The sequence below is a fragment of the Rutidosis leptorrhynchoides genome, chromosome 8 (assembly GCF_046630445.1).
Source record: "Rutidosis leptorrhynchoides isolate AG116_Rl617_1_P2 chromosome 8, CSIRO_AGI_Rlap_v1, whole genome shotgun sequence".
Lineage (NCBI taxonomy): Eukaryota > Viridiplantae > Streptophyta > Magnoliopsida > Asterales > Asteraceae > Rutidosis > Rutidosis leptorrhynchoides.
In genome coordinates this window covers 342,536,150-342,550,313 of record NC_092340.1, presented here as the reverse complement: position 1 = coordinate 342,550,313, position 14,164 = coordinate 342,536,150, and the positions used below count along the sequence as shown (strand labels likewise).

Here is a 14,164-nt window from a genome sequence, read left to right as displayed (position 1 = left end):
ATGAAGCTCAACCTGCTCAAGTGTAGTTTTGGGGAAGAGGAAGGCAAGTTTCTAGGTCATGTGGTGACAGCGCGGGGAATCAAAGCAAATCCCAAAAAGATTGAAGCCATTGATAGTTTGCTATCTCCGAAAACAAAGAAAGACGTGCAGAGTCTAACCGGGAAGCTTGCGGCGATCACGCGGTTTTTGTCAAAGGCCGCAGAGCGACAATTGCCATTCTTCAATACTTTGAAGAATTGCTTAAAGAAAAAAGACTTTGTATGGACGCAGGAGGCGGAATCAGCCTTTCAGGAGATGAAGAAGGTGCTCGCTGAATTACCAACACTCACCGCGCCAGTAACAGGAGAAACGCTTACGCTGTACCTTGCGACATCAAAAGAAGCAATCGGCTCGGTTCTTATCGCAGATCGCGAAAAGGTAATCCATTCCCTTTTACTAGTGAATTATTTTTTCGTATACAATTAATGCTGAGGTTTTCTCAGACGCAAATGCCGGTCTACTTTGTAAGCAAGACGCTGACAGCAAGCGAAGTAAACTATGCACCAATAGAAAAGCTAGTGTATGCACTAGTCCACACGGCGCGGCGTTTGCGCCGATATTTTCAAGCACATCCAATTGTGGTTCTAACTGATCAACCAATCAAACAGGTTGGTACATGCCTAATTTGCGGCAATGTCCGGGGTTACCGCATTGATTAACGCAATCATTTTTCTTTCAGGTGTTGTACAAGCCTGAGATTTCTGGCCGAATGGCTAAATGGGCAGTCGAGTTAGGAGAGCATGAAATAAATTTTTCTTCGCGAAGCTCGGTTAAGGGTCAAATACTTGCGGATTACCTTGCAGAGTTACCTGTGGATGTCGAGGCATCAGCAGAACATCAAGGTACGCCTGCACCAACTTTGTCACCATGGGAGTTATATACCGATGGTGCTTGCAGCGCAGCTGGCGCGGGTGCGGGTGTAATTTTAACTGGTCCAGACGGTGAAGAGCATACATATGCACTACGGTTTAATTTTGCTGTTACGAACAACGAAGCAGAATATGAGGCTCTGTTAGCAGGTATGCGCATTGCGCATAAATTGAATGTTAAAATTCTGCACGCTTATGTGGATTCAAAGCTGGTGTGTAGCCAAGTCAGCGGGGACTTTGAAGCGCACGACATTGCCATGCAACAATATTTATCGCTTGTTCATAACCTCGCTGACCAGTTTGAAGCTTTTCAAATCTCCCACGTAATGCGGGGGCAAAATAAGAAAGCGGATGCGCTTAGCAAATTGGCTGCTTTGGCCTTTGATCATCTGGGGAAGAAAGTTCTTATAGAAGAACTGCATGTGAAATCCATTGTTATGATGCCTTTGGTAGCACCTGTTGAGGAATCCAGCTCAACATGGATGACACCTATTATTGCTTTTCTGCGGGACGGCACATCGCTTGCGGATTCCGTTGATGCGAAGAAGGTCCGCATCAAGGCACCACTGTATGCTCTTGAGGGTGATATCCTATATCGAAAAAATTATTTAGGGCCGCACTTAAGATGTATTGGTCCGAAAGAGGCAGAGGAGGTTATACGCGAGGTGCATGAGGGTGCATGTGCTCTTCATTCGGGGCACAGGTCTATTGTGTCAAAAATTATGCGGCTAGGTTATTATTGGCCCACAATGTACGCAGATACTGCGCGAATAGTTAAGCAATGCGAATCCTGCCAAATACATGCACCTATCAGCAGGGCACCTGCGCATCCAATGATACCAGTCTCCTCACCATGGCCATTCTGCAAATGGGCAACTGACATAGTCGGACCATTTCCAAAAGGCCGAGGTAATATTATCATTTATTTTATACCATATGCTATTTACGTCAGTATCTTACGCATACTATGCACACGCAGGAAACATCAAATTCTTGATTGTTGCGATCGATTATTTCACGAAGTGGGTTGAAGCGAGACCGCTGGCAACAATTTCGGGAAAAAGGGTGCGAAACTTTGTATGGGAAGACATTGTTTGTCGATTCGGCATACCAAACGAAATCGTTAGTGATAACGGTACACAGTTTGCGGGGATCCTTTTCGTAGTTGGTGCGCAGAGCTTAATATTAAGCAGACTTTTACTTCCGTTGCGCATCCGCAGGCGAATGGCCAGTGCGAAGTCACCAACCGGGATATAGTGGCCGGAATCAAAGCTAGATTGGGCCATGGCAGAGTTGGTTGGGTGGATGAACTACCAAAAGTTTTGTGGGCACATAGAACAACGCCGAAAGCAAGCACTGGCGAAACTCCGTTCAGTTTGGTTTACGGGTCAGAAGTTGTTGTGCCCGCAGAGATTGGGGTACCAACGTTCCGCATACAGAATTTTGACGAATAAAATAACTCAGAAGCTTTGCGGGAAAATCATAATCTGCTTGAAGAACGCAGACTCTCTGAGGCAGTAAACGAAACCAATAACAAGCAGAAAATTGCAAAGTACTACAATCAGCGTGTGCGTTCGCGCTCTTATAAGTGCGGGGACTTAGTTTGGCGTCAGAATGACGCAAGTCATGCGGAGGATACTGGGAAATTGGGCCCCCGCTGGGAAGGTCCGTATAGGGTAGCAAAAGCAAGCAACACCGGGGCATACCATCTCGAGACATTAGATGGAAAACCTGTGAAACACACTTGGCACGCGACATTGTTGAAAAAATGTTATATGTAGCTGGATGGACCTGATCACTCTAATTTATTTTAGCACATTATTTTTTCTATGTATTTTCCGTCCGTTTGGATGTGTCGCGGTTGTAATCATTATTAATGCCAATTGAATATTTACTCGCGCATACTTTTATTGTTTATTTCTTTTTGTATGCGGTTCCTGCCTACTTAAGGGGTGTCCTCTAGCCCCCGTGCGGCAGAAGCCTGTTTGGTTACAAGGCTAGACATTAACGGCAGGCGAAGGGAATTGGTTTTCCCCTAGCTAAGCGCCACGCAGACTAGATGGCTGCCAAGTCGACTTAAAAATACAAGCATTGGTTTGCTTGTGCGTAATTACTCTCGCATTGGTTTGCGTGAGGAACTCTTAAGTATAAAAACATTGGTTTGTTTTTAGTTGCGTTGCTTACCATACAGCTAAAGTGCACCTCTAGCACATGACAAAGCAATAACGCAGTAGCTTTTGAGTCTAAAATGTTAAAGGTAAAATTGCTAAAGTATTGGTTTATTTTACGCAGTACCTGCGCATACGTTTTGGTTAACTATGCGCGTGGGCATGCGGTTAGTTGTTTGTTTTGATTCGCGATATATAAACAATTAATACACACCGCATGCACAAAATAATATCATATATACAAAATTAAGATATTACATATCTGTTTCATATTGCCTGCCTGAACATAGGACTTACGGCGCAAACATTTACAAGCTATCACTAATAATCCTCCTTGAGGAACCCGTCAACCGACATATTCAGGTCTGCGGCAAAAGCATTGATCAGGGGGATTGGGATGGCTGTGATGGCTTCTTCCGCCTCCATTACCACCGCGGCCGTACCCTCCTTTAGCTTCTTTTGTACGGTGTCAGGGTACGGCGGTGTCAGACCGCAAGCTTGAATCACCTCCAGCACTGCCTTGTTGATTTTGTGGTCCTTCACCGCATCAACGTAGGCGTTAAACTTGTCGGATACTGGCCCAGAATCCATCACCTTCTGCGCAATGGTCGGAAGGGCGGTGCGTAGCTTTAACAAGTCCGCTTCGGCTAGTTCGCGACCTGTAACCGCGTCATCCTTTTCCCTCGTCACCCTTTCTAGCTCCATCCGCAGACGCTCAGTCTCCCCTTTAGCTTGGTTGACCGCACCAACCAATTCGCGGTTTTTCTTTCTTTCCTCAATCAACGCAGTTTTAGTTTCCGCCGCAGTCAACTCTACAGCTTTGCGCGCCTCTACCGCGGCATCCCTGTCTTTCTTCACCTGCTCAACACCCGCCTGCAGCAGCCCCAACTCTGTTTCTTTCCGTACGGCCACTTGATACAAACTTGTGGATCGGCGAGCCTGATCCGCAAACATGCCAAAGAAGACAAGGCCGTTTTGGATAAAGGCATTGTGCGCTTGGTTGAAGGGTAGTGCGGATAGCTGGTCGCGGAACTCTGCAGGAAATATTTGTTGCAGGAAGGCAGATTGCTCTGCGGCGTTCTCGGCGGAGGACTGGGTGAGTTGGCTCAAGTTGGCCAGGCGGAAGCTGCCGCGAGGCGGAGTCGGTGCAGAATCGGAATCAAGATGAATCGCCTTGTCTTTTGATGTGGCGGTGGCTTCAAGCTCCGGATTGCCTTGCGGTGGAGTGTGGTGCGTCTCCTCAACATGCTCTGCGCAGGGGTAATACGTTAGCGCTTAAAAATTAAGTGCGGTATTTATACAAACGAGGTGACGCTTACCAGTACTGGGGGAGGTAGGTCTGCGGATGTTGGATCAACGGGAACAAAGTTGTCGTTCCGCATGTCCTCTACTTGTTTGGGGGTAAGTTTCTTCTTTTTCTGCTTGGCTTGGGTGGTGTCGGCAGCCTTGCGTTTGTTGCCAGAGGTGGCAGGTGCTGGCCCCTCATTCTCGCCAGTTTTTTCCTGCTCAAGCGGCTCATTGACATTTTGTTTGCGGAAAGAAATGGCCGCGATGTCCTCCGCAGTGAGCACCTTCTTCATCTTCATCTCTGCAAACATATACGCAATATCAGAACCTGTACGAATGCTCTAGTGGTTTTATATATTTATATGCATGTGCTAATCCTACCCTTGCCATTCGGTGCGACTATGGCCGGACGCAGATTCTCCCAAGGCCAGTGCGCGGATATGTTTCCTAACCGCAACATCACATTCCCATATGAGCGGTGCACGAGTTGTGCGTTAGCACACTCCGCTAGCAGCTTCGTTTCATCATCGTCAAGAGCGGGGGTTTTGTTCACATCCTTGGCCACGCTTTCGCACCAGATAAGTGTTTGCGGAAAGTTGGCCCCAACTACAGTTTGGTCGATGAAAAAGAAAGTTTCTTTCCATTGGCCCGAGTTTGATTTGGGGGTTTTGGTGAAGTTTTGGCGAGCGAAGAAAGTGAACCAAGACTTGTGATGATTCGCTAAGCGGTATAGGTGACAGAACACCTTCACTAAGGGAACCTTCTTGAGTGCAGCGCACCACATCTCAAACAGCACAATTTTTCCTATCGCGTAAGGGTGTAATTGCCCTAATCCTACGCCGAAGTGATCTAGGATGCCTAAAAAGAAGTCGGAAGGGGGCACCCTAAAATTACCATGCTTAAACGCATGCTCGTATATGGCTACCTTCTTCTCCGGCGGTTTGTGGGCACACTGAGTAGACAAGGGTGGCACCGGATTGTACTGTGCTAGGGGTGGGTACTGTTTAACTAAGGAATCGATATGCTTCTGCTCTATAACAGACACTACGCTATCTACGTAAGTCTCGTTAGCTTTAGTCATTTTCTGTAGAGTGGATGAAGAATAACTAACCTTTCGAAGTTGGCCGGAATATTCGGGATTTGATCGGAAATGAAATCGGCAGCGTATTGAAGAAGCAAATGGTAGAAAAGTAGAAATGAGGGTGAGTGCCGTCTATTTATAGTGAAGATTTGGGGTGAAACGGTCTCATCCTGGCTGTACACGTGTAACGCAATCAACGGATAGCATTTTCTTTACGCGCGTGGATGACAGTATGGTATGATTAACTATTGGCGCGTGGTCTTACGCGCGACTGTCAACTGCCACTTTCTGTCTTGTCAGCAGAATGGGTTTCTGCGACAGTGACAGGCATTTAATGACATCGAGGCGCACGCGGAAAATTCAATGCTAGACGTTTTCTTGTCTTTTCCTTTTTCGCTTAATAGTTTGATATCATATGTCTTGCGTCATATAACATCAAACTGGGGGGACATAATGATACCGCAGCCCGCAGGCGCAATAAGTTGGTATGCGGGCACTTGATAGCATGCGTACGCGTCAACTTGTATGCGCTATGCGGTATGCGGATTCGTATCTGATGCCTTTGTTCTCGGTACAGCGATTACTTGGCTAACAAGTAAATATCTTTTCCATAATTACATCCGTGATTCGGGGGAGTTTGTTATGGAAAGGATTGCCAATATCTAGGATGGTTCTAGAATTAGGGTTTGCCTATATATACAAACCCTAACTATCATTCTAGGGATCATCACATTACGTAACTACCATCTGTCACACGTCTTACGTAATTAAGCATCATTCTCCGTCTCTTCAAGGTTAACATGTTAGTTCTTCATTAAGCTAGCACCTACAACCTTATTTGGGGCCTTCTGATTAGCGACCGCTATCGAAGGTGGACTTAATCACTTGGCCACCCCGCCGACATCATCATGTCGGCCAGGATTTCACGGTAGCCGGACCGGAGAGCCTTGTTCTAAGATCCTTAAACCCCACTAACGCATTGAGCTTGCATGTTAAACCCAATGGTAAAAATATGCTTGATCAATTGTTGTGTATGCATGTATTCAGATTCATAAATACTAATGATTTGTTATACACCTATGGTACTTATTATTAATGCACTATTACCATTTACCATTTTATCATTTACAGTATCATTTAACATTACAATTAACATTATAGGTAATGTTGTCTAATAAACTTTTCCTACAGCTACAACATCAGACCAGTAAAAAATTGAGGAATAATACTATCAAACTTCCTGAATATATAAATGTCAAAACTTAACATGGAACATCCAAAATTGATAAATGTTTTAATTTGTATTTAATTTACAGAAGGTTACAATCATGTAGCCTACAATATATAATATATAAAATAATAATAAAACTTCCAAAAAATAACCTTCCTTTACCTATTCAACAATCAAGCTAAACTGAATGTGCTATATTGGTTGGGTTGTTAGAACTCAGACCAAACTGTTCTCACTTGTAGGCTTCCTCTGTATGTTAACTAACAACAACTTGTGAAATTTTAATGATCCCATTTAAGGATAAAAACTACCTTTAGTGGATGAATTTTAACCAAGCTTCACGTTAACGGGTCATTCTTCAAAAAATATTGTTACACGTCTTCTAATCTTCTGTAGAAGAGTACATAAGCAGCAGCGGTCTTGATTCGACCCTCATCGATAGGAGAAACATAGTGATCATCAAAGTTGTACCATCTATCACCATCATGCTGCATACGATCAATCATAAACAAATATTAAAATTTTGACCCATTTACTTTAAAATGGGTCGAATGATGTTCCAACTGAAGCTAATCAAATGGTCAAATCAAAAAAATTATAATGACCAGTTTACATTTAAGAAAGAACTTTACATATGTTAATTAAATACTCGTATAATAGAGAAAATAGAATGATGCTTACTCGGATGAAGGCAGTATAATGGCCACCTCCCATGCTTCCATAATGATTACTAATTGCATAAAGCATATAACGGTGACTCGATCGCCCGTTACTGAATTCAACAAATGTTGACAAATCAAGATCGTGAATTGGAAAGTCAACATACGTTTCCAATTTATTCTTTAAGAATCTGCTGTACGAGAATCTCTTTAAATGAATTACTAAAATTTCGGGCAATCTCCATAGGTCTAGCTTCTTACTCGCCTGCCTATGCTTTTTGCACCCCGGACAGTACCTATATTATGTCCATCAGAACAAATATTAAATTTAAATATCTTTTATTGGTCATTTCATTTACAAATTTGTTAAATCAAAAGATACAATACTTGAAAACTTCAAACAGCAAAAACACAATGGAAGAGTTTCTATATAGAAAGAGTAAATTATACAAATAGTCCTTGTGATATACATGAAATTACACCCACTATCCTTACCTTTCAAAAATTAAAGTGATCGTCCCTATGGTTTTCTTGAAATTACACAAATCGCCCTTGTCTTTCAAAGATTATACCGATCGTCCCTGACGTTGATGGTCCATGACTTATTCAAAATGTACATTAATAGGAAGGACCATCAATGTACACTTTTAGGTATGTCAGGGAAGATCAGTGTAATTTTTAAAAGATAAGGACAATTGGTGTACGTCATGAAAACCAGAGGGACTATCACTGCAATTTTAAAAAGATAAGGACGGTTGGTGTAATTTCATGTAAACCACAAGGACTATTCAAAAATTATAGTGATTGTCCTTATGGTTTTCATTATACCAATCGTTCTTATCTTTCAATAATTACACCGATCGTCCTGACTCATATAAAAGCGTACGTTGATGGTCTATGACTTATTCAAAATGTACATTAATAGTAGGGACCATCAATGTACACTTTTAGGTAAGTCATGGACGATCAGTGTAATTTTCAAAAGATAAGGACGATTGGTGTAACTTTATGAAAACGAGACAATTCCTGTAATTTTCAAAAGATAAGGACGGTTGGTGTAATTTCATGTAAATCACAAGGACTATTGGTAAAATACTCATATACAAATGTTACTTACCACATGTCATATGGTCCGAGTGGCTCTTCTTTAAGGAATGCTTCCAAGCATTTATAAAGAGAAACAGACTCTTGAGGTCGTTTGCTAAACAAAGCGGGCTTGTAAACTTCGGCTGGCGAGCAAAGAAGGCGTTGTTCATATTGGTCAAACATTTTATCAGACCAACACACAAGAACGGTCAACTGTCCAGTCAACACATTGGAGTCTAACAACTCATCTTTAATAATCTCAGAACCTTTGATATTTCCACTATCATCGGTCAAATAAAATCTTACTTCACAATCAGAATGTGAGTGGTTGACTTTTTCATCAATGTTATCTGCAGTTTCAGAGGTGTTTCCGGAACATTCTTCGTTTTTGTTTTCTTCATCTCCTTTGGGCAAGGTTGCAGTGATGTCATCATTCTCTTTTGAACTGTCAGCAGTTGTTGCGAACGGTTTTATAACTTTGTGATATAAATTACGAATATCGTTTCCTTTTGTAATTTCACCACATGCTACAAGAGGAAGCCCAAATGCCTTGTAATTTGATTTATGGGCCTCGGGTATTGAATTCCTGAAATTAATAAATCATTGTCATTTTGTTTTAAAAAGAAACTAGAAGTAATTATACTTCTAGTTATGTTATATCACCAATGTTATATCATGATAATTTAATGTTTAAACATTAAACTTACTTTTCAAATTGCTGATGAACGAAAACAACCCTCGGAAATTTCTCAGAATTTTGTTGTTTATAAGCAACAAGCCGATCGTCATCCCTAATTAAGGATAATGAATCAGTGGGCTCCTCTAAAAACCGTATAATATGATTGTTGTATACCTGTAAAAATTTAAAACAATCGTTTTCATAAAGATCTAACAGTTTAGCAGTTCACAAACATGATTTAATATTATACAAACGCCAAAATTACCTCAGCCACGATTAGGCTTTCATCATCCCCTAAAGAACATGTGGGTCCCAAAGCACGAACAAGATCTTCAAACTTTCCTTGTTTGGGAACAGTAACTGTAACGGGAATCAGCTGAGCACTTCCATCAGAGGGTACAATCGTCAATGTCATTGTCCTTATTGATGTTGATGGTAAAGGTAGTGATAGATACATGAACGGGTCAAATGTGACTGAAACCTTTTTGCATATTGGACACACTAGTGTTGACCTATATTGACCCTGCCATAATCATCAGCAATCAAAAACTCAAGTCAGTCAGCCTAAAGATTAACACTTTTAAACTATTTTATAATAACTGTTATACAATAAATGTGCTAAATTACAAATCTATACTATTAGAATACGAATCCAACTTTTTCTAGTACACCAATTTAGGAAATTTTATGTGAATATACTTGGAAAGACTTTCATACCCATTCTGCTCATTTCATCTATATACTTTTAAGTTAAATACTTTAACTTAACCTTTTTGATTCATCATAACCAAAAATCAAACCATTTAATTTTGAAAGAAGTTCATATAGGAATACTATTTATAAGTGGTAACAATACATTATACACCCAACAAAAGACGAAAATGTTGCTGACCTGGCAAACATCAACTATAATAGAATCATTACGAGCCAGATGATTCTGCCAGTACTCATCTGCAATATCTTCATCTGGTCTACCATCTCCATCTTTGGCTTCAGCATAAGGTTTGCATTTAACACGATTTAGATCCTCGTGAAGTCCATCTAAAAGAAAAGCAAGCAGTTCCTGCATTACAAAATTAGTACACAAACATGTCAGTTGACTTTCAAGTTTGACCAAGAACAACTATCGTCCATTAAGCCTATAGTCTAGAGATCGAATACAGCAAAAGATGAATACAAACTTGAGAATCGTGTTGATTAAAGCCACTGAATTGAGGAGCAAAATGAGCAAGCTTTGACTTGAATGATCTCGGTGGGACCGCTGTTGCTCCCGGGGCCCATAACGTCTTTAACAGATCTCCAAAAGCCGTTGCAATCTCACCCTGCACAATATGTGAAATTTTCATCATAAGTCTACTTTAATATCATTAATGACAATTTTCTACTTTCTTGTTTGCTATTCTTGCAAATAGTGAGAAAATCATTCATAAATGGAGGTCAAATGATGATAAAGAAACAGTTCATATGAAACCCATATAAAAAGAAAAAAAACTCAAATGAAATAATAACCGAAAGAGGAATTGGCCAAATAGGGGGTTTGAGAAGGTCAAACAGGTTACAAGTCTGTCAAAAGTTTATTATTCAAGCACACAACCTCCTAAACTGTATTATTTAATACTAAGAATATATTGTTGTAACAGCAAAAATCTGGTAAACCTGACCCGATTTGACCCATACAAAAAGATTGAACGTCACCCAACTCGCCCATATGCCTCCTCTAATGTGAAGAACAAAGGATGAAATAACAAAAAGTCAATATATAGAAAAACATTTAACTACAGAAATACAGAAACATACATTCATGCCCAACGGATTATCGTGATTAATTTCTTTTCTGTGATCTCCGAGAAAGTAATCGACAAGCTTCGGAGTATGAGCAAGACATTGGAGAGAACTATTCATGAAACAAGTGTTTCCAAGGTTCTGTAAACCGGTTAACCCCAACGAACCTTTCTCACAATAGCCTCCAGTTGAGTTGCCATTCATCTTCGATGAAGTTCGGACCAAATGTGATCCCGTTTCATCTTTCTTCGTATCTTTGTTTCTATTCAAATCTGACAAGCCGTAAACTTGCAACTCCAACAGAATCTGGAATTATAAATAGATATTAGGCTCTCATTACTCATTAGCAATAGGCATATTTTAACTTAAATACTATCAAGAGGCTATATATTAGCTACACTAATTAAAGATGGAGTAACACTATTGTATTCCATATATGTTTCAACTGCACATGCATATACATCAAGGTGACAGCAACATAATTGTTGTGATTATGTGTTTGAATGTATATGCATATTCACACAAAGATATCCAAACTTCAATTGCAGTATTATATATTTAGACATTAACATTAATTAAAGATTTTATTATAATTCACCCACTGCCATGAATACGAAGGTAATACAGCTTTTAAAATACATATAACACAAATATTAAATTGCATGCAACAAGGCTTTGGGTTAGTTCATGTTGATAACTTACAAGATTATGAGCTATCAGTCATATTTACTATTTAATAAGTTTTTAATTGGAGTTAACTTAGTGACATCACTTATCTTTTACATGCATATTTATCAGGTAACTACCAAATACCACTTACATCTTGCTCCGACTGTCTTGGAGATTCTTTTACATTCTTATCTTTGTCGTTTTGAAGAAATTGAATTGTTTGTCCACAAAAATCCCAGATGTGTAACTGCACAAGAAGGACTGAATTTTAATATTTCATACAAAAGGAGTATAACAATACTTATAAATGTATCTAATTAGCCGTTGACACCTGGCGAATAACCATTCAGTACTGATCAGACCATATTATAAAACCATATTATAAAATGCACTTACATCAGACTCTACGCAAAAGATTTTGCAGGCTCTTCGAAAGCACTCAACGGCGTTATCCTGAAAAGAAAGCATACACAGATACTATTAATAAGTTGATTTTCATTAATTTTGGACATGTTTATACTATATACAGATAAAGATAATTTAGTGCACAATAAAAGTATCCACAGTGGATATGAATGCATGTATGTATATGACAAGATTTTAAATGGCTGAATGTACCATGCAGAGTTTATTGGACTTCAATAACTTCACTCGCGCATCATCAATACGCTCAACTTTGGTGTGTATTATTCTTGTTTTACAGATTTTTAACCAACTCTCATATAAGAGGGCTAAATATTGATTGATATCAATAATACCGAAGGGGTTATATACTTATATATGTGTGTGCTTATGTCACAGATATATCAATTACCGCAACATCATACATCTAAATCTTTTTATAAGAATAGTTAGATATTTATGTCCTAAACAAAACTTCTGTTCCAAAACCAACCACTATGAGTAATTAATATCGAGTGTCATAAACTACTTCCTGCAAATCCTCTTAACAAACACCTTTCTATAATTGAATTCAAAATAATCCATTTCTCGGCATTATGAGTTTTAGGTATACTTTCGAGGCAACAAACGAATGTCTCATTAAATACTATTTCACGGTGAAAGAGCAAAACGTAAAACAGGTACATCATAAAACAATATTTTAAGACAATAGATAAATGATATGCACCTTTTTGTTTATTTTGACACCCAATGTGTTGGTCTCTTGTAAAATCGAAAGCTTGAGTTGTAACGGATATACATCGGTCATATCATCTTCTGTACCTTTAGAGTCACTATGCCTGCATTGAATATCGTAATCGAACAACAACACAACACTTAAGCGATAATACATTTGCCACTACAACTTATAACTTACAATTGGCACCATAACAAATCAGACGAGTGTATTACTCGAATAGTACTCTTAATCGAAAAAAAATTAACATGTAAGGTTTTTGTATATGTTTATATATACAGTTTTCATCATCATAAAACAATGCAATTAATTGCAAACTTAGCCCTAGATATACTAATGATCTAAATTAACAAAAATATACTAATAAGAAGAAAAAAAAAGTAAGATAGATACAAACCATTTAAGTGCTTGAAGCCACATATCTGCAGAAACTAAAGCGTAATTTCGACCCGATACTCCATTAACATCTCTAACATCCACACCAGTTTTGTTAATATTGTTATCATCATCATCATCAGTTAATTGAGGTGGTTGATTAGTAGCAAGAGTAAGATTAAAAGCAAGATCTGATTTAAAAATGTTATTAAGTATCTTCATTGGACCACCATAATAAGACGATGTTGATGCAGGTACCGCATCGAATAAAACCCCTTTCTTTTTCTTCTTCTTCTTCGTTTTAGTATCATTATTATCCGTATCCATACCCGTACCCGTATTATTATTATTATTATTATTATTATTATTATTATTATTATTATTATTATTATTATTATTATTATTATTATTATTAATATTAATATCTGAATCACAAAATCCTTGTTCAGCTTCATTCCACCACCTATACAAACACAAATCAAATCAAATTAAAATTATCAAATCAAATATCAAATAAAAAATAATAATAATGTATTTGAGAAATGTGATGTTTATTATGGAATAGGGGACCTGAAAGGGACTAAATAGAGACGATGGTGGTCATCGAGGGAGCATTGTTTTTGAGGTTGTTGTTGTTGTTTGTTACAAGTGTTGTTGTTGTCGTTGTTATTGTCGGAGGAAGATGTAGAAGAAGAAGAAGATAGTTCCATTTTAAGAGAGATTTAATTTGATGATTAATAATTTGGTGAGAATTTGCATGAAATTAAAGGAATGAAATCTGGTGATGTTTTTCTTTGTGATTTGATTTCAGAGAGACAGGAATTCAACACAAACAAGAGAAGAAGAGACCATCTATATGATATGATATGATGATACCATGTCAGATGCGAATCGATGCAATCTTTTTGTAATTTACTTATTTTTTTTTATTAAGGAAAATACATAATTATTTGTTTTTTGTTATAAGTTTTACGAACAATTTTTACGGATTTGAGTCTATACAAAATACGAGTGAACTAAAAATAATAAGATATTAAATTTAAATGAGTTCAAGTTTTAGAAATTGATGAGTTGAAGTTATCATTTTTTTAACGGCGATAT

The 14,164-nt window shown here is 38.7% G+C and overlaps 1 protein-coding gene across 1 annotated transcript; it reads right to left on the bottom strand.

Moving 5' to 3' along the window:
• Positions 1-6,671: 6,671 nt before the first annotated feature.
• On the bottom strand, positions 6,672-13,904 carry LOC139861448 (ubiquitin carboxyl-terminal hydrolase 8). The gene is given in 14 exon segments (XM_071849838.1): positions 6,672-7,163; positions 7,357-7,630; positions 8,452-8,969; positions 9,124-9,273; positions 9,365-9,622; positions 9,992-10,162; positions 10,281-10,421; positions 10,897-11,187; positions 11,702-11,811; positions 11,943-12,003; positions 12,680-12,791; positions 13,086-13,424; positions 13,485-13,526; positions 13,634-13,904. Coding segments are annotated over 14 exon segments (2,724 nt in total). The 5' UTR covers positions 13,774-13,904; the 3' UTR covers positions 6,672-7,046.
• Positions 13,905-14,164: the final 260 nt, after the last annotated feature.